The 22,050-nt window shown below is 36.6% G+C and overlaps 2 protein-coding genes across 3 annotated transcripts; one reads left to right on the top strand and one right to left on the bottom strand.

Moving 5' to 3' along the window:
• Positions 1-1,962: 1,962 nt before the first annotated feature.
• On the bottom strand, positions 1,963-4,443 carry LOC130628831 (40S ribosomal protein S14). The gene is made up of 5 exons (XM_057441852.1): positions 4,349-4,443; positions 4,168-4,234; positions 2,570-2,658; positions 2,145-2,383; positions 1,963-2,061 (listed from the first exon to the last, which is right to left on the bottom strand). The coding sequence occupies exons 2-5, from the start codon at positions 4,225-4,227 to the stop codon at positions 1,994-1,996; spliced, it is 456 nt and encodes a 151-aa protein (XP_057297835.1). The 5' UTR covers positions 4,228-4,234; positions 4,349-4,443; the 3' UTR covers positions 1,963-1,993.
• On the top strand, positions 4,444-16,743 carry LOC130628830 (outer mitochondrial transmembrane helix translocase-like). Of its 2 annotated transcripts, none has more exons than XM_057441850.1 (13): positions 4,444-4,551; positions 8,137-8,299; positions 10,617-10,661; positions 11,455-11,562; positions 12,341-12,410; positions 12,496-12,564; positions 12,865-12,953; positions 13,593-13,635; positions 13,785-13,865; positions 14,221-14,336; positions 15,193-15,243; positions 15,999-16,135; positions 16,363-16,743. In XM_057441850.1, exons 2-13 carry the CDS (start codon positions 8,144-8,146, stop codon positions 16,460-16,462), a joined length of 1,065 nt encoding a protein of 354 aa, XP_057297833.1. In that variant the 5' UTR covers positions 4,444-4,551; positions 8,137-8,143; the 3' UTR covers positions 16,463-16,743. The 2 variants fall into 2 exon arrangements, with proteins under 2 accessions (XP_057297833.1, XP_057297834.1); XM_057441851.1 differs by having other exon boundaries at positions 4,445-4,551; positions 8,137-8,287.
• The last annotated feature ends 5,307 nt before the right edge of the window (positions 16,744-22,050 follow it).

The following is a 22,050-nucleotide window of genomic DNA, read 5'->3' as shown; positions in this document are numbered from 1 at the left end:
CATTCTCTAGCACGCTTGCAAAACGAAATAATCTACGTAAATCCACGTAAGCCGTGGTGAGGTCAGCAACAATTCTTACATTTTAGGAGTTTGGACTTAACCAAACAGTCCTAAGTCCACTAATCTACGCAATTACTTGTGGTGGCGAACTTCGAAGTTAGCTGTGTTGTCTCAACATATTTTGACAAAGATTGTACCTGTCAAGACAGTCAAGCGACTGTTGATGAGTATGGTGTCCCCTTAGATACGGACAATATGGTTAGAGCCTTACTTATGCTTCGTAACACGCCTGATCAAACTTGCAAACTATCACCTGCCGAAATCATGTTTAGCCATTGACTACGTGACTAAATTTTTTCATATCTACCTTTAATAATCCAACCATTGCTGAAGGAGGGAAAGAGGCATAGAATCTAAAGGAAAGATCTTTGAAAGAACGCTATATAAAGTCGTTAGCATAATTCGGTGACCATATCCAGTCTCTTGGACCCTTGCAGCACGGTGACAAGGTGTTAATTTAGAACAAGGCCGGTAACCATACAAAGTGTTTGAATCGCAATCAAAAAGAAAAAAAAAGGGGATGTGGGTGGGATCGTAGTGAAATCGTCATGGAAGATAAAGGACACGATGATCTTGTGAAAGTGGTGGGTTCCGGGAGACTAACTCTCCGTAACCGACAGTTCTTCTGCAAATACAAGTCACATGATTTGTATTCGGCTACCTACCATCATCGATACCGTACCACCAATAGCTGCAGATCAACCATCTTTTTCAAAGCCATCAGCCACTCTTCCGTTGTCCCTCTGTTACTCTACGACGCCTGGCATTGTGCATTCTGAGGCATTGTGTCAGCAGAAACCTGAACACGTTCTACTCAATACAATCCTGTTCAAATGCCAAACTCACTAGCCTGTCCACCTGTTTTACTTCCTTCCACAGTCCCCCAGACCAAGGAACAACAAGTCTTAAATTTGACTCCAGAATTGACGTCATCGTCGACAGCCACTAGTAGATGTTCAATATAAATGCGTACCCGCCGTACTACGATCTAAAGTTCTACGACCTAGCAACAGGAAAATATGTTGAACAGAACGGTCATAAGGACTATTTTTCGACTTCTTTGATTGTTTTTTACACTTTGTTTTGACTTGCATTGATTGCTATTCGTTTCTGTTTAATCATTGACATTTCGTTCAGCAAAAACTCTGGACAAGTTCGTATTATCGCTCACAGCGTCAACCTAACCTTAGAGATCTGGGGGGCGCACAACGAATCAAACTGCTTACTTTGAAAATTTACGACGTTACGTTAACGGATTTTGTCAGTCCCTCCTAAAACACTAAATATGTGCAGCGTAATGATGTCTATCCACTCAAAAGTCGACTTCGACTTGCCTCCCCTAATTTTTCATCAAAAAAATGCGATACATATGAAGTAAAAAAGAAAGAAGAATGAAACAAATACAAGCTTAAGATAAAAATAGACATCGAAATACAAATTAAAATAAAAGTTATGCATTACACGGAAACTTTAGAATGCCTGACATTAGGACAGAAATTTCCCGACATTTAGCATGCATTTTTAAAACAACTGTAGCCCTACTTCTATTTGGCCTTTGATTTCATTAAACATTAAAACAAACGAGGTTGTGCATGGTACTAATACATCTTGCTTCGCAGAAATCCCACTTTCGCAGAGTTAAAACTCACGCATAATTTGCTCCCCAGAGTGCCTAGTGTTTGTTTACCGCATAAAATATTGCAGTACTGTCATTCATCTGTTTTTTGTACTGCATATAATTTTTTTTTGTAGTAACTATTTTTAAAAAATCTCTCTGCAATAAGCCTTTGAGAAAAGGTCAGAAAATCTGGACAATAAAAAAGCCAATTTTTTTTTCAAGGAAATACAGTGGCATGAATGCAAATTCAATTTGAAATGAGAATGGTTTAAAGAATTACAAAGTTTACATAGTAATTTATATTTTGTAAATTGTTTACAAACGTCTTCCACGACGACCACCCTTTCTTCTGGTACAATCTGATGGAATAGGTGTCACATCCTCTACAAGAAAAATGCAAATAATATTACTACTGCTAATAATAGAATACATTCAATGTGTAAATGAAAACTAACAATATTCTTACCAATTCGTCCGATCTTCATACCAGATCGAGCAAGGGCACGTAAAGCTGACTGTGCACCTGGTCCAGGAGTTTTGGTTCGGTTACCACCAGTAGCCCTTAATTTGACATGCAGAGCAGTGATTCCAATTTCTTTGCATCTAACAGCAACATCTTGTGCAGCCAACATAGCAGCATATGGTGATGACTCATCTCGATCAGCTTTTACTTTCATGCCTCCGGTGACTCGAGCTATAGTTTCCCTGAAGAAATAAAAATGTTAAGTTTGGCAATCAAAAAATTTACAAGGTCAGATTTTTGGTTAACAATCTCATTTAATGTAAATCACAGGTTTAAAGGTTTCCTACTTTTTTCCCTTAAATACCCTTTCCTGATGGAATTCTAAATTCCCTAATTTGGTAGCAACCCTGATAATACTAAAAACATACTTTCCAGACAAATCAGTCACATGAACAAAGGTGTCGTTAAAAGAAGCGAAAATGTGAGCCACACCAAAAACATTCTCTCCATCAGCAACCTAAAATTTTTCAAGTTCAAAAATTATTAAAATGAACGTGAAGTGGTAGAGTAGTCAGATCTAATTTCAATTTATGGAGGAAATTTTTGTAATGTCAGGAGTCACAAGTTGCATAAAGAAACAACCATACTTTTGTCTCCCACAAATATGAAATCAAGAACACTTTTTACCTTAACAAATGTATTTTAACTGGACCTAACGCAGACAAATTTTTCTCTCAAATTAGGATACACAGCTGTAATACCATTTTCAAACTACTTTGTAACATGCTGTATCAAAAATTGTGGGTAAGATATGTTTCAGCACATGCTTCTTTTGAGCACAGGCCAGAAAAGTAAGTATGCTAACTAGCTGATGTGGTTTTTTTCAAAAAAGTGATGTAGTTGTGCAAATGTTGTTTTATGATAAATACCACGTTTACGTTAAAAATGCTGATTAATGAATCAGCTATGTCTTACCATATACTATTTTCTCAGAGTAAAGCAAAAACGCATCCACTCCCTACAACTTAAGAATTTGGCTAATTATTCCCGAAATGCAAAACAGCGCTTTCAGTGCTCAATTATGTTTATTGTCAACTTTTGGGTTAAATTTTAACACTGCACTTGACCGAAAAAAGTTTCTGTCTCCGTCAACGGCAAAATTGCCGTTAGGGGGGGTGGGAGGGGAGGTGGTAATGCATCGTCCTTTAAAAATATAAAAATGGAGACAAATTTCGCTTTCTCACCTTTTTTGTTTCTTTTAGGGAAAATGAAAAAAGTTCCACAAATTAGAAAATGTTTCCACAGTAAAAATCTGCCATAATCTAGAATTTGTTGTTAAAAAAATGTATCTCATGTTCGTCTCCACAAAGATTGTTCCGTAAAGCGCGGAGGGGGGGGGGCAAAATTCTATTTAATGGCAAATTTTCCGTTAACTGAGACAAAAGCTATCGTAGGGGAAATGGGCTTGCCGTTAAGGGTCTGGGGGGTCCAACTCTAGCGGCCAATTTGCCGTTAACAGAGACGAAAACTGTTTGTCAACGGCCCCTTACAGCTTTGCGCTGTTTTCCTGCGAGTCGCACCCTAATCTAATCACACAAACCTGAGTGGCAACATAATAAATTAAATTTTCCTGCATCTGCTTCAGTATATATCTCAGACAAGAAACTGTGATGGATTCTTATTCTCAGCCTTATTAAAAACTTTTCCTAAATACAGAGGGGGTATACATTGAAACTATACTTACTTTTCAGTGCATCAAAATTTGGTGTTAGCTAGCAATAGACCACAGCATACAAATACTTATTTATTCATACTCTTATTTGCTGACCAGGTGATTAGACAGGAGTCACCCTTAGTCACCTGGTTAAGCAAAGTGAAGAGTTTTCCTTTCACAATTCATGTTTCAAATTTTTATATTTTTACCTGAAAGAATTAAGCTAGCATTTTACTTAAGGGACGCAAAACAACTAGTAAAAATTCAAACACAGAAGACAACTTCTCTGATATTTCACTAATGTTATCTTACCTGGGGTCCCAGAGAAATGACTTGTTCTTCTTTTTGTACTTTTCCCTTTCGTGGAGCCATTATTAAGCTAAAATAAAGTAAATCCAGGAAACCATACAGATAAAGTTAACGATTTCAATGAACAAACTAGGCGATATTCATCAAGATTTATAGATAATTGGAGATGGAGCTCAAGACTCACCAGACTGCAGTGCTCACAAATCTGTCTCAGACAAAAAAGGATCGTAACGTGCACGGCACCGATGTTTTCATAGACATGGGAAATTTAGTGTATCCTTACACGAAATCATGAGTAAGGCCCGGTATACCCTCAATCATAATAACCTAGTTTTAATGTCATCTCACTCACTGCACTTACATATATTTTCTCAGGAAATTAAACAGGTATGATATAATTATTAAATGCTGTCGCAGTAATTGCTTCTGTGCAGGGCTGTTGACACGATTTAATAGAATCCTTTTCATATATCTGTAATTCAGTAATATGACTGTTGCCTTAATCGCTCAAGGAAAATCAAAGTAATCGCGAGCGGCGGCAGTGTATGGCATGGTTTCTGCTGAAGGGACCACATTTGCTCAAAATGTTTGTTTAGGGTGCGATAGTTATTTGATTCACAGGTAGCTAGCTTACGATACCCCTGAGATTACACTGCGCACTTCTGAAAAACAGTGTACGCTTTCTCGTAATACACTTGTAGCTATACTTCTAAATTATAAACAGGGTTTTTTATTAAAAGCTGTGGAGTTCTTGTAGTATAGTTGTTCTGCCTGGATTATAAACTGTGGCCGGATTATATACAGCAGCTTGCCCCGTTTATAAACAAGGCCGAAAATACATAATCATAACAACATAATCAGGGCAGGTCCTGATTATGTTGTTACGTTATTTCTCACTTATAGAACGAACATACTCAGGGCTGACCGTCTTTTATATCATTCGTCATTATTGTTGACAAGCAATTAGCCCTGGTGGCAAAGTTGCTGTTGTTCTCAAATAGAATCAAATTTCGTGGAAACTAAATTGTGGGATACGCAAGTTTAATAACTTTTCACCAAACTTAATTCCCCCAAAACAAATAATTTAGGTTATCCCCAGAATTTAATTCCCGTGAAAAATAAAAACGAGCTCACCCATCCACAAAATCTAGTTTCATAAATTTAGTTACTTCAAAGTATATTATTTTGCAGTGAAAAATTACGTCAAGACTTTTCTCTTTTGCCATGCCAAAAGTTCGAAGAAAATGCCAATCACAGCCTGCCTGGCCAGCCATTATATCAGCTTTCATAATCCGGTCACCGCGGCATGACTGGGGAAAAAACATAATCTGGCCATGCGTTACATAATCCGGCCGTTCTGTTTATAAACATGCCGTTTTCGCAATTTGGACAGAACATAGTCAGGGCGTTGTTGGCCATAAAACGGGACGAGTACTCATAGTTTTACAGACAGATTAAAACATGTAATAATCAATTCCCTACTACACAAAGAAAAGATTTTTTTACTGGCCCCTTCAATTTTTCTTGTGTGGTAAAATGATAACAAAAACATTCAAATTTTTTAATGTTTATATTTTTTACAGTAAGCCTTTCTGGCCTTAACAAGTGCTTGGTGGGTGTGCTTGGTGGGCAAAAAGATACGGGCACTATAGGTAAAGTGAGTTCCTTTTCAGTCTGTTTCTTCGCATAAAGGTATTACAAGTTTATATGAATATATGTCAATCACAAGTTATCCATCTACACTGGATAATAGTTTAAAACCTAAAAAATTTTAGAATGGAAAGAAATGGGCTGGAGAGGACCTCTCTACACGAGGTAACAGAAAATGTAAACAATTAAAAAAGTCTATTTGATTTCATTTAAAAGTCCTAGAAATGCCTTTGTGTGACGAAATGGACCAATAATTACTTTGCTTTACCTAGCAGTTGAAATTGTACACAATGGAATTCATCTATAGATAGGTGTGCATATTTTACATGGCTAACCTCACAGATATTTAGGGATATATTTATATTGTATATACCTCTCCCACTTGCTGTGCCTTGTTTATTCGCCATTTTTAAAACTGCCTGGCTACAAAATATAGCTTTTCATATAGAGTTTTGAGAGTATAACATCGATGATCACAGATTTCAAATCATCAAATTTTGAATAATTTCATTCTTGCATGATTCAATAATAAAAAATAAATGCATACAAAAATGTATATACTCCCTGTATCGGGACAGTTAACAGGAAATCGAGATGGTAGGAAGTCGTTATTTGTCTATGTTGAGTCTCCTGGTTAAGTCAGGATAACGGATGTATGATGTATGAAACTTAGGAAAATTGCACTGACTCACAGGCCTTGTCTCTTTCAAATGAGAACTGTTTGTGGCTTTATTACACATTATACTTACTTTGAAGTAGATTTTGTGAGATCTTCACGCATCCAACTCGGCGAGTCCAATGCTCATCATGTCAATGATGCTGTTCGTGTTGGCTTTTCGAAACTGAACATAATTTGGTATCAGTAGCCATCAGGAACAGTAGCAAGAAAGCAATCCAACTTCGACTTGAAACAGTCTATGCTGCAATCAGATTGGTTGCGTATTGCTTTTGGTAGACCATTAAACTCGTACTCCTTGAGCAGCCAAGCTAGCACAACGAATCTTATAAAATGGCCCTTTCTTCATTACAGGATCAACACATTTTCAACCCAAACGATCATTCGTGTACCATGTGATGCCTCCTTTCCCAGTTTCCTGACCAAAGTTTGGTACTATTTTTTCAATCAATTTCCAGATGTAAATTATGGCATACCGTTCTCTTCTTCTCTCCGGAGAATACAGATTCAATCTTTTTAGTACGTCCCAGTACGAAAAACCTTGAGTTCCAAGGATTTTTCTAGTAAAGGTTCTTTGCACTATTTCTATGTCTTGTATTTGTCCTTTCCTTGCACTATTTCTATGTCTTGTGTTTGTCCTTTGTGGCGCCGTAGATTAGTGGTTATAGCTCTCGTACTCTGTGCGGGAGACCGGGGTTCGATTCCTCTTGACGGCGATTCAACATGGTCGAGTGAATGTTACCATAGCCCCGGGTTAACCCAAGCCATGTGAGGGAAATTGGGAAGATGGCACACTGTGTGGGCCGTTGGATGTTGCCGGGAGTTGTCTAGTAGAGCGCGGCCTCTAATTGGGTCTGCGTAGCTCAAAATGAGCATTAAATACTCTAGGACTCTCCATCTACGCCATGGCCCCTCCTGGAAATAATAGACAGGGTATATCCCTCGATATTTGTGAGGCTAGCCATGTAAAATATGCACATCTATCTATCTATCTTTCATTAGTGGAGACCATAACTGGGAACAATAGTCAAGGTGGGGAATAACTAATGATTTCCAAAGAGTCAACATCACGGTTTTTTTTTCTCTGCTCTCGAATGTTCGTAATATCCATCCAGTTATCCTGTTTGCCTTTGATATAAGGTTTGAGATATGCTTATTAAATTTGCAATCATTCCTAGTCCTTTTCATTGTATGAAAACCAGGTTATAAAAATGTTTTCCCATTGTAAATTATTATTATTAATTTACCATAGTATGTTATTGTTGTGAATGGTATAATTACAAACATATTTTTTCAAATCATGGTTTTTACTCAGAAAATGATTTAAAGCAGTGCGTTTTTATTTTTACATTGGAATGAAATGCACAGTGCTTTACCTTTTTAAAGCTAGCTCACAAATTTTTCTTGCCAAATAAAATCATTTTTCACATTATTATTGCAGCGAACTTAACAGTGTTTTGTAGACTTCTTGAGAAATTGGACATATACTCAAGGTTAATTTGAGATATTTTATCGTTTTTTTGTCCTTTTCCTGCCTATTTTTATAGCATCGTTTACACTTCTGTCTGCATATTGGCTTTATAATTATCTATTTTTTTATGTATTTATACTGTTTTTTAATGCATTATTTGACATTTCATGTTTAGTTTAAAAATGACAAATAAACCATCTAGTGGACAAATTGCAGCAATTGGTGTGGAATTATTTTTGTTTACTGTTATTTCATTTTATGGCATCAAATGGCTGGCAAAGATATTGGATCCTACAAGTAAACAGAAAGAATCTGCCAAAAAACAGGCTAGTTTCCATGTTAGCCATTTAGCAACACAATTGTTTATATTTTCTGACATAATTCAGGGTTTCGTTTCCTTTTTTAGTTTTCTAGGGGGTTGGATGAGTGTACACTGAATTTAACAATATCTATCAAACAGTCCCTTTCAATTGGTGCTTTTGTCGCAGAATGAAATCTTATTAAGGCACACTTTACTTGCAAAATCTCTAATGTTTCATCATGGTCATTATCAACACTAGCATCATATTCGTCATTTGAACCACAATATTAAGTTGTTATTTTTCAGTAAACGGAGCTGATTCTTTGTATTTTAAGTTTTTATAGATGATTCTGTAGTACTAGGTATTTATTTAGTCCAAATTAAATCACTTTGTTAGCCAGTACAGGTTGACATTCAGTGAACAATCTTAGTACTAAAAGATCATTATTTTGATTTTAAACTCTGAATAGTGAAAATTAAGGTAGCAGTAACTGTTCAAACAGATAGACTTTTTATTTAATGTGTTATCTATACAAACTATTTTCTTTGTTATTTCCTGAAAATATTGGCCTTTACTGCGTTATTAAGTTTTTTTGCTACTGTTAAATGGTAGCAAAAAAATCTTTGTGTTTTAAGCTCAATCTTATAACATAAAAAAATCAGCTAAAAAAAACTCTTTTTTAATTCAATTTAAGCTTTAAAATGTTGAAAGATGAAAACTCTGGTTGCACAATTTTAAGTCTTCAAACAAATTTCCTCACAAGAAAAATAAAGTGTAATTCAAAGGAACACTTGTTATTGTCTTCTCCCAAAAATGAATTGACAGATGCCAATCAGCAACTCAAGGCTTTCTGAAGTTTCTACAGTAAGAATAAGATAGATAAAAGAAAGCGAAAGATAGCGTCTTTCGAGAGAAATGTAAAGGAGTTGAAGTTACAACTTATTTACACATTTGATGCTGTGCTAAAAGATTGGATGACACATTCTGCTTTAGAAGCACACAGCACAGTGTCACCCGTTTTAAATATTGCAGCATTGATTCCTCCATCGAAAGAGATAATAATTAGATGGTTAAATGGAGACGGTACCAAGACAAATCGACAAAGAGTGTCAAAAATGTTGAAAGACAGATTTTATTATTGCAACACATTTTTCTTATAAATACATTGTCTTAAACACCATTACTGCTGCACATTTAATTTGAAGTAAAATAATTCAGTGCTAAATATGCAATGTGTTTGTACTTCATTGAATATGGTTTCATCATGAATAAACCATGTGCCTGCTCTCGGTACCAGTTTGTCATGGAAAAAACATTAATTATTTGTTACCATAAATTATTCTAAAATCAAATTCCATTTATAATTAAGATGGTGTCTGCGAAGTTCGTGTGTAGCTACCAATGGTCTCTTTAGGGTTAGGGTTAGGGATGTGCTAACGAATCAGAAATAAACTTTATACCTAACCACTACTTCTTTTATGCACAAGCTTCGAATCCAAACACTTCAACTGCCCATGACACAAAAAACCTAGCAAAACACTGGAAAGCTCACTTGGATTTGAATAGAATTTGAAATAGAAATTGGAGTCATTAGGAGTATTCAAATTAACTTCCATGAACAAAAAAATAGACCCTAAAATTCATTATATCTTCACTCAGGTATTAATCATAAGGTATATAGTTTCTGTTCAAGGTATATAAGGTATATAGCCAAGTTTCTGTGCTGAATATAATAAAAGAGTATATCGGAATGCAATAATACCTTAAAAGCCACTTCGGAAACATTTCCTGGAGAAAATTAGAGAAAATTGATTATATTAATTTTCAGGGGTCCCCCATTTAAAATTTGGAGATAAGAATCTTATAAAACAAAGAAAATATGAACATCACCCATGTGTCAACTCAATTTCCACAAAAATACGACAAAAAATCCCAAAGTGTCCATGCGTTATGTTTTTGTTTTTTTTATCTTGGTTAACTCAAGACTAAAAACAAACACATGCAAATTAAAAATATTATGACAGTAGCATTATATATTTATTGCAAGCAAAAAAGTATGAAAACAACTAGAAAACTCAATTCTTGTGTTGAAGCATAATTTTGTAAAATGCTTTTTAAAACACTATTGAGTTTGTAATTTCCAAACCAATTTTTGTCAAAGTAAATAACTATCAAGTTAAAGTAGGGTACGTCACTAGCATACTGCCTGGCAAGTGTGATTCGATCTACAGTCAGTAGAATGGAGATCGCAGGAAAACAATAGAATTTCAGTTTGGAAAAAATACTTTAATATGTGTAACTGGTAACTGTATTTTACTTGAAGGCTTATATGAACTGTATAATACTTTTTTAGGCTGAAAAAATTACCAAAAGTCTTGGTATCAATAACTTAACAGAAGTAAGTTTCTAGTTTTATGTAAACTTTCTGACTTGTGAAGCTATGTAGTCAGTCATGTTTAGAGCCAGACATATCCTGATGGTATATAATTTGTTTCCCTAAAACTAATGCCAGGTTAGGGTAGGGTCAAGAAATTTTGCAGTGTGATATACCTTTTAAATTTTTGAATTATTTTGACTATCTGTGTGAAAAAGGAATCCCTTAAATTATACAGCCCTTAAATTATACAATCCTTAAATTATACACCCCTTAAATTATACAACCCTTAAATTATATAACACTTAATTGTGTAAAAACGATTAATACAAAGCATGTGTAGCAAAACAAAAGATTATTTTATTACTATCAATAGGACCTTTTAAAATTTTTTATTGCAATTGTTAGTAGAAACTTTCTTGGTCTATAAAACTAGTACCCTATTATTTTACAATAATAACATCCCTATTTCAGCTTAGTTTTTTTGTTGAATGAGGTATTCCATGTCTATGATTACAGACTATTTCTGAACTGCATAAAATGACAGCTATCACATGTCAAACCTTGTGCAATGTGACTAAATAAATAGAGCTTGAAATTGTGATCAAGAAAATGACTAGTTACAGAAAAATTGGGGTTCAAAGATACTTGTCACCGCCCTGCTTGTTTAAGTTTTTGTGGACTTGAAATTATAACTGCTATGCAATGGCTTTATTTACTATTTTTACTACCTTATTAATCTTTATTCATCTTATGGTTGTGACAGATATGACTGTAGCATATTATTATACAAGATGTTTTTGTGCGATATATTTAGTTGTCTGAATACGAAGTATCAATAGCAGCTTTGTTGGTCGATCCATTAAATCTTCCAATATCTTGGAACAATATTGGTGGACTGGAATCTGTTATATGTGAAATAAAGGTATAGACAAATAATATATTATAAATCTTTTTATAACTGTTAATCCAATTCAAGAACTACTTTCTCAGGGTATTTATTTATTTACTATCATCAGAACATTTTTAGTTAGAAAACATAAATATTCTCCATTTGAGTACCCTGAATGACCTGTGAACAGCCATAATTATCTGAATTAATAAATCCCCAACTGTGTGATTTTAGCGCAACAACACAATTTTGCATTGTATGCACTGTAAAATTTAAACATACTAGTGTAAGGTACAAGACACAAGAAAATGTTTTCTAAATGTGATTTAAGATCTGCTGCAATCATGTGTACAAAGTTTTATTTTTCAGACCTATTTATGAGCTTGTGAGGAATTCAAATATGATCTTCCATGCTAAGTATTAATTTTAAAAATATGTTCGACAATCGCCACTAAATGGCCTATACTAATTGCCCTTAATTATTTTGGATGTGGGCCAACTTGAAATGTGTTGAAATTTGCTACGAATGTCCCATACTTAATTGCCTAACTGTCTAAGAAAAATGGAGGTAGTGTTATTTCTTGGAGTAAAAAAAATAACATTTCATGGTATGATTCATAACATTCTGTGATGTGTGCTGTCAGTCATAAAAAAGTCAGAATTCCACCGACTAGCTTTCTTCGAAAAGTCAGGAAGCACTAGGAGACAGGATTTCGATCTGTATCCCAATTCTGCATTGTTTTTGCAAACTGTAAAGCCACCAAGGAATTTTGAAAACAATTTTTTATACCTCAGTCTATTTTATTTTCAGGAATCTGTGATCCTTCCCTTTCAGAGAAGAGCTTTATTCTCTAGTTCCACATTGCTATCAGCGCCTAAAGGTTTGTCTGTTGAATAATGATATAACTTATATCCTGTCAAAAAAAAAAAAAAGTAGAATTTTTGTTTATTTTCTTTCTTTTTAAGGTGTGTTGCTGTATGGACCTCCAGGTTGTGGAAAAACAATGATCGCCAAAGCAACTGCCAAACAAGCAGGTGGGTGTTCAAAAGGGAGAAGGTGGAATAAAGTGTGTTCCATGAAAGTGTGTTGCCATGACAGTGTGTTGCCATGAAAGTGTGTTGCCATGACAGTGTGTTGCCATGAAAGTGTGTTGCCATGAAAGTGTGTTGCCATGACAGTGTGTTGCCATGAAAGTGTGTTGCCATGACAGTGTGTTGCCATGAAAGTGTGTTGCCATGACAGTGTGTTGCCATGAAAGTGTGTTGCCATGAAAGTATGTTGCCATGACAGTGTGTTGCCATGACAGTGTGTTGCAATCAGCTATTTATATCTAGGTTGTCGATTCATCAATTTGGAAGTTTCTTCACTCACAGACAAATGGTATGGCGAATCACAAAAGTTAGCAAGCGCAGTTTTTTCATTGGTAATTTTGTTGTTGTAGAATATATGGATCATATTTTACCAAAAATATGGAACGTTGTACTGTAGTACATAAAAATCTTTTTGCAGGCAATATTTGTTATACTGTATTTACTCTATTATTTCAGTTGCGTTAGGGTTATAGCATTTCAACTTAAGAAATACTGTGGATTTACTAGATGAACTGAAAGAGATTATTTCTCTAAAGTATTGAAACGTTGGTATTATTGTTACCCCCCCAAAAAAAATTGGCAAGTTTTTCAACTCAGAATTATAATGTGTAAATTATTTATTTTACGTATTTAAATTTTTGGTTTTGATGGCTTAATAAATTGCTATTAATCATTAAATTTATCGAAGACCTTTTTTAAGTCTTAGACCGAAAAGGTACAGAGCCTATACACCAAATCACAAGATTTGATATTACTTAATATGTGCATTGGTCCCTCGGCCTATGATTTTCAGAAACTTTTTATGTCTTTTATATTTTATATGTTTAACTCTTGTTAAATGTTAGAAGAAAAATGTTTTTTATTTCTTTAATTTCTAATGTGAATAGCAAAAAATAATTCCTTCATTTCTTTCTTCCTTGTTGTTTAAAATCGATCCTTTTTGTAGCTGATTATTGTGCATTTTCTTTTAGGCTTCAAAAATTCAACCGTGTATTATTTTTATTGATGAAATAGGTAAGGACTTGACAATTGTTCTTTTCCGTATTCACAATTGTTTTTTCTCCATAGTAAGCATATACAGGTATCTGATTTGTTTCCGTGAAGGTGAGAGTATTGACTTTAGCAGCGTTAATAAAGTTAGTCTTAATTCCTCATAATTTCAGATTCATTTTTGCGAGCACGTGAATCACATGATAACGAGGCTACAGCAATGATGAAAGCTCAGTTTATGAGTTTATGGGATGGTTAGTATACTTTCTTGATCAGCTTAATTTTTTTGAGAATGATAAACCTGTCAATCTAGAAATTTCTGGATTTTTTTTTTCAGTGAATGCTAACGAACTTGCAGGATTCTGAAAATTATTTTATTTAACTTTTAATATAATGTATAATTGTTTTCCACAGTCTCGACATTCTGAAGCAATTCATTTGTCTCTACTATTGATATTATACAAGCAGAGTATTTTTAAAACTTCACATCTGGTTTGATTTGAAAAATATACACCAGTGTTTCTGAAAGATTTTTCTCTTGAAGTTTATAAAAACTTCAGATTTTTATATTTATATTTTGATAATGTCTGAGAATTTTTCTATTTCTAGGATTATTATCTGAAGAATCTGTAGACGTCATCATAATGGCAGCAACAAACAGGCCACAGGATATCGACCGTGCAATATTGCGAAGATTACCATGTAGATTCCATATCGGTCTTCCGGTAAGTTTCTATCTGTAGGTTACAAGTAATATTTTTTCACTCTTCCAGTCTGATTATATACACAACGTGTATGTACAATGTACAGATTTGGTTGTTGGATATATGCGAGAACAAATGTTCGCGAAATCTTTGATATAAGAGCACAAATGTTCGCGAAATCTTTGATATTTACGAGCACAAATGTTCGCGAAATCTTTGATATATACCAGCACAAACGTTCGCGAAATCTTTGATATATACGAGCACAAACGTTCGCGAAATCTTTCATATATAAGAGCACAAGCGTTCGCGAAATCTTTGATATATACGAGCAAAAACGTTCGCGAAATCTTTCATATATAAGAGCACAAGCGTTCGCGAAATCTTTGATATATACGAGCACAAACGTTCGCGAAATCTTTCATATATACGAGCACAAACGTTCGCGAAATCTTTGACATATACCAGCACAAATGTTCGCGAAATCTTTGATATTTGCGAGCACAAATGTTCGCAAAATTATTGAATTCTACTTTCTAAAATAAAAGAAAATGTGTGCAGCGAATAAACTCTCACGAATATAAAAGTATTTTCAAGCATAAACTCTCGCAAATGGGACAGGATAACTTATCTTGTCTATATTTTAATAAATAATTACTTCTCAATAAAATTATTTAGAAACTCGAATGTACTGTTAAAGGGTGAAATATTTTGAATAACTTGAATTTGAACCCAAAATAGTTACCCTTCAAATCTAAAAAGAAAATAGATTTTATATGTTTTTTAGTGTTTTCTCCTAAAATAAAAGTATTAAATCTGGTGCTGGTCAAGCTATAGCAGAATTTTTTGATATAATTTAATATAATTTTTATTTTAGCAAGTGACACAGAGGATGGAAATTCTTCAAATTATTCTTCAAGGTGAAGATGTAAGTCATACAGCGTACTTAGCATTTGATGTTTAGTTTACTTGAGCATATTTGAGCCTTTATGAGTAAGTTTGAGCACTATATATGTGTGTTAAATCCATTATCGTCAAATCAAATCAAAATTTAGCAATTTTTCAAAAATGTACATTATGATTTATTTTCTCAATTTGGGTGGATATATATAGCAAAGGTTCAGTTCATTATTCCTGATATTCGACCAATTTAAATCACAATTATTTCAAATATTTGGTGTTAAGCGAGATTACGTCTCAAAAAGTCCAGGAATTTATTTTTTTGAAAATGAGTGGCAGCCGTGTTAACATTAAACGGGTTTTTTTGATTTTCATGGAGAAGTTTTAATGTTTTCACTAACTTGTTCTGGATCATCAACAAAACGCACCTTAAAAAAACTACTTTGTTCATCACTAACATACTACCTGGCAGTGAGTGGGATTCGATCCGCGGTCCCCAGAACTGGGAGCGCAGACAAACCCATTACATTATGTGCGGCCATATATTAGTGATCAACTCAGATAGTTTACCCGAGAGGTGGGGAAAAATTCATGTATGGAAACGCACCTTTCGCGAAAAACGACGTTATGTAAATTTAAAATGTGTATGTTTTTCTGATTGAATAAAGTTTAAACTTTGGGTGCTCATTTTAAGTAAAAATTAAAATGAAATTATATAACCTTAATTGTTATATGCTTTCGCGTTTTTCCCTAGTATGATTTATTCTATATTTAACATTATAGATGGCTGATGATGTAGACCTAACCCAAGTTGCAAATCACACTGAAGGATACAGCGGTTGCGATTTAAAAGAATTGTGTCGATTAGCTGCATTACAATGTTTGAGACGACAAGTTGTAGAAAATGATGATTCACAAAGGTAGGTAAACAATATTTTGAGTTGTCCCGACTAAATGTTTACTCGTGAGATTTATCTACAGCATGTAAACATGACATATAGTCGGGATGACTTCTGAAATTCAAGTTATACGTTTTAATTCAAGAAAAATATTTTTATAGCGCAGCCTGATCGCTTCTTAACCGGGGATTTTCCTTCCTGATTCTTGTTTTTAACCTTGGATGTATTTCTTCAAGTTCTTAATTTAGCTCATGCGAGGTGCTACAACCAATTAAAATGTCGGATTTTTTAAACGCATATGAAAGAATGAAAACAAACGATCTTATGTTACCAAAGTTGTCATCATGAAGTTACGACCCAAGTAATGACGTTACGACTGAAGTACTGATGTTACGACTGAAGTGATTATGTTACGGCTCAAGTGATGACGTTACGACAGAAATGATGATGTTACGGCTGAAGTAATGATGTTACGAAGCTATTGTAGCAACCTTTCGTAGTGGCGTAAGGAAGCTGCGATAAAAGAAACAGATGATGCTATCGATGTAACAAAACACTTCACCGACTTTTGTGCGACATTGCTTTAAATAGGTGTTTGGAAAATCCTTGAAGATAAATATTTTTATCCAGATTTTTTTCTTCATCAAAAGAACTGAAATATTACCCAGTTAGAATAAATAAAATAAAAAGATTTCTTAAGTTTACTGTTTTTGCAGGTAAAGCAATACTGTACTCGTGTGCAAACCTAAAAAGAAAAGCTTCGGCACAAACAAATGTCACAGCAAATCCTGAAATTTCAAATCGACCTCATATTAAATCGCGAATTACAATCAACCAATGAAAACAAAGTCACGAGATTTTTCGGTTTTCGCTCTAGGAACTTGCACGATATATCTCTGGAGCGAGGAAATTCTTAATATTAAGGAATATGAACTTTGATGACATAGGAACATTTAGTCGGTGCCCTTCTTTGCTACCTTGATTCTTTCGCTATCGTCTTTAGCAAATTGGTCGACAAAATGTCGCTTGATCATGTTTAAATCGTACATGGTTGAATACTACCTTTTCTTCGTAATAACTTTCTCTATGTTCTTGAAAGTGGCTTCGATTTGGCTCTTCCAATATAAAGATGACTTCATTTTAAGTATGATAAATCTGTGACATCACATGGTTTTGAGGGGGTAGCTGCAGAGGGACTCTGAAGTGTAACAAGGTAACAGTTTTATAGACGGGGTTAATATGATACTCTAGAGATCGAGAAATGTTACTTCTAGCACAGTCGCTCACGCGCACGCCACAGTCAAGCACAACTGATCCCCGCCAATCCGGTACCATGCAGTGCCTATCAAAGGTATATCCCTAATAATCTGTGCATAGCAAGGCAGTGTCCCTAATAATCCATGCAGTGACGTCATCAATGCAGCAAATGAGTCAAGAATTTTCTAGCACAATTCCTAAAAGTCTACGCGCACATTATAAAGCAAAAAGGGAATTCCATAACAATCAACGCATGTGCAGTCAAGATGTGAATAACTGTGTTAGTCGAGCAGAATGAAATCCTCTGAAAAACAAAAAACACTACACAATAAAGAAATGGATGCATACACCATGAAACAATTACGTCATATTGCGAAAACCCGTGGTTTAGCCGGGTATTACAAGCTATGCAAGGCTGAATTGATTTCCTTATTGGATGATGTACTACAGGGGTCACCTAGAAGGGCTGGACAACGAAAGACGGTCAAGCCCGTGACCATAGTACCAACACCGGAGGCCATGGATATATTCGTGAAACAGGAAATGTCTAAAAATCGCACGATTGTCAAAGCCAAGATAAAAGGATGGTGCAACTGGCTAGTTAATGCTGTACCCAAGCCTATAAGGAAGGGGGTCAAGAGAACTTACGCAGCCTTTAAAAGTAATATTATGAATCTATATAACAGGGCAGCCAACACAAGACCTACGCTTCATGATGCGGTAGATAAAAAGGCCGAGGAGGACTATATTGAGGATATCCAAAATCTCTACAATTAGCCGGGGCAAGATTTTACACCACAGGAACATATGCATTCTCTCCATAGGACGTTTCTAAGTTTCTGCATTCCCGGTATAGCAGGTGCCGACGTCGACGGGTATATAGGGATGGTAAGCCCGACGTTAAAACCTTGGTTGAAGACCGGGTAGAAGATATGGGGTCGGCAAAGATACAGCTGTCCCTCGGGATCATGTGGAAGAAGCCATCAAATATGGAGGGAGATAAAGATGAGTATATCGAGGTGAAGAAGGCCTTTAACAGCAATACGGCCTCAGTCCTCCAGGGTAGCAACGTAGACGAGGTGCTGGATGGGATGTTTTCCCAAATCAAAACACATGTGGAGCACCCGGCACCCGGATTTTCGATTTGTCGAATTCTACACCTCGATGTAGACTTTCACAAGCTGCATCCAACAAGGGGTTCATCGTATATCGAACTACCCAAATGGATAACCTCAACGAAGGCAGTCAGTAACCCTGTGAATGAGGACGAGGAGTGCTTTAAATGGAGTATAATAGCATCCCTACATCATGAGGAGATAGGGAGGAACCCGAATCGAATATCTCAGATGAAACCCTACGTATACCTCTACAATTAGGAGGATATAGAGTTCCCAACAAGTATCAAGAGCATATACAAATTTGAGGCAAATAACCCCAACATTGCGGTAAACGTCTTGTATGTGACGGGGAAGAGGATCAACATCCTACGTCGATCGGTGCACAACGGGCGTACCAAGGTGGTGACCCTATTGCTTATCACAGATGACAAAAAGACCCACTATACAGCAGTCAAAAGCCTATCGAGGCTCCTGGGCATGGAGACCTCGAAGAATAGAAATGCAATGTATTTTTGTCTAAATTGCCTAAAGGGCTTTCCCACAGTTGAATCCAGGGACAAGAACTATAGATATTGCAGGGACCACGAGGTCGTTAAAATTACAATGCCAACAGAGGCTGAAAAATGGCTATACTATAGAGATGGCCAACAGCAATTCAAGGTACCCTTTCCAATATATGCAGACTTCCAGAATCTATTAATACCAGTGGAAGATACCAGGGATACCAAGACAGAAAGGCTGAGCAAGCATGTACCATCTGGCTGTTGTACGTATAGTACCTTTGCATATGGGGATGTACCCTCTAACAGTCTACAGGGGTGAGAACTGTGTGACGAGGTTCGTCAACCATCTAGAGGATGAAGTGAAAAGACAATACATACCCACAGCAGGACATGCTGCCTCTAACAGAGGTCCTGGAAAGGGAGTACAACGAGGCCACGAAATGCCACATCTGCCTAAAACCCTTCGATGACTGTGAGAATAACCGCAAAGTTCGGGACCATTGCCACTATACGGGGTTATATAGGGGCGCTGCCCATAACAGCTGTAACCTCAAATACAAGATACCAAGTCACATACCTGTGATATTCCACAACCTAAGCAGGTACGACGCGCATCTCTTCATACGGGAACTGGGCAAGACGTACGCCACTCAGGACATTGGCTGCATCGCTGAAAATACTGAAAAATATATCAGTTTCAACGTGAATATCAAGGTACCACTTGCAAGCATGGGATGTGGTGATGGTGAAACGTATAAGAAGATCGAAATCAGGTTCATAGATTCCTGTCGATTTATATCAAACCTAGACAAATTAGCAGCCAACCTCATTGGTACAAACGTCGCCGGTATGAAATGCCATCAGTACGCAGATACCTGTCTTGAATTCCAGGGCATAGACGCTGAATACATGGCAAAATTCTGGTGTAAAAATTGCGACTCAAATACCACGAAGCAGCTTAATCGTGACCGGGTAAAGGCAAACGTACCATCCATGGCAAAGTTCATCGACAAAGATGATACCTTCAGGCTGATGCTTCGAAAAGGCGTGTATCCGTATGAATACATGAATGGATGGCAGCGATTTGAGGAGTCGGAGCTACCTCCCAAGAAGGCCTTCTACAGCAAGCTGAATATGAAGGGGATCAGTGACAATGAGTATGTATATGCTAAAAAGGTATGGAATTGTGTTACCCCGGAAGCTGATGCAGTTACCATGGGCGATTATCACGATATCTACCTGACAACAGACGTCCTGCTATTAGCCGACGTGTTTGAGACGTTTCGAGGCGTGTGCTTGACGAATTATAAGTTTGATCCTGCACACTTCTACAGCGCACCCGCCCTGGCATGGAAGGAAGCACTGAAATATACCGGAATCCAGCTAGAGCTCCTCACAGACCCCGACATGCTATTGATGTTCTAGAAGGGTATAAGAGGAGGTATAACCCAGGCTGTACACCGGTATGCCAAGGCTAATAACAAGTACATGGGAGACCAGTACCAGAACCTCGATGCAAACAACCTGTACGGCTGGGCTGAGGGCTACCACAAGGTCTAGTGTATGGTACCCTACGATGTACCTTTGATCCTTACCCCCGTTAGTAGGAATGGGATCTGACACTGTCAGCTAGTCCACGTTAATATCGTTGATGTCCGTGAAGGTAGCAGCACATGAGTAGAATAAATTAGGGTTGACAAGCTCATTCTCAAACTGTAGCATCTTCTTTTATTGAAAGTTTAAACGACTTCAGAGAATTGCATGCCATTGTGCATGCGCAGCCGTCCCCATTATATGGGATATATTCATGGTAACAGTACCAGCACAACAATTTACTACGAACCTACGTCCGCAAGTACATATATCATACTCGTCAAGTACCCCTTGACAGTCCTTACAAGTCCTCATTTATCTTATGATCTAAGGCATCAAAACAATTCTCCAGGCTTGAATCCTCTGTTCATTAGCCTTCTCCTTCTCTGATTCTTGTACTAATGCCAGGGCCATAAGGGGTAGGCAGATACCAATGCCGGCCATAAAGGTCATGAATGCTGTAGCTCCAAAGATATCGAATTTTGATTGATAGTTGACGCACATTTATTATAGTAGTATTATCTTGAAACTATGTTGCAAGATAACGTTTCAAGGCAATGCCAGGAATTCCTTTTGCGTCAAGTCACCTCCAAATCTGACGAGGCGTCTCCAATCCGGAGCAGGCCTTCCTTTGTAGCGCCTTTTCAACAACCACAGCAATATTTCATACGCGCCGTCATACACATTTCGCTCTTCCACGTAGCCAGGCAGCACGCATCTCCTCAAAAGTGTCCCTGGTGTACGTACTCACCACCATCGCTCATATGGGCAGCCATGTTTTCTTTGACATGAAAAAGCCAGATTTTTTGTACTCACCTGTGGAGGATTGTGTCTCATGGGGCACCTGACTTTGTCGCATAGTTCTACGGAGCACCAGTAACAGAGTACCATTTTATATACATTTCAACAAGGCACGAAGATTTTTACATATTTACATATTGGACACATGTCCCGCGTCTTGAACAGGTCCAGGATAAACCAGAAAATGTTGGGGATGCTTTTCAACAGCCTAATTGCACATATCCCGAAGGGCAATATTATTTTGGATATGTTTTATGCTGTCTTGCTTGCGCCTCCCGCAAACACCCCTACATAAACCACGGATTTTCGCAATATCACGAATTGTTTCACGGTGTATGCATCCATTTCTTTATTGTTTAGTTTTTTTGTTTTTCTGAGGATTTCATTCTGCTCGACAAACACAGTTATTCACATCTTGACCGCGCATGCGTTGATTTTTATGGAATTCCCTTTTTGCTTTATAATGTGCGCGTAGACTTTTAGGAATTGTGCTAGAAATTTTTATGACTCATTTGCTGCATTTATGACGTCACTGCATGGATTATTAGGCACACTGTCTTGCTATGTACTGATAATTAGGGATATACCCTTGATAGGCACTGCATGGTACCGGATTGGCGGGGATCAGTTGTGCTTGACTGTGGCGTGCGCGTGCGTGACTGTG

Source organism: Hydractinia symbiolongicarpus, chromosome 15, assembly GCF_029227915.1.
Source record: "Hydractinia symbiolongicarpus strain clone_291-10 chromosome 15, HSymV2.1, whole genome shotgun sequence".
NCBI lineage: Eukaryota > Metazoa > Cnidaria > Hydrozoa > Anthoathecata > Hydractiniidae > Hydractinia > Hydractinia symbiolongicarpus.
This window is presented reverse-complemented; position numbering and strand designations above follow the sequence as displayed.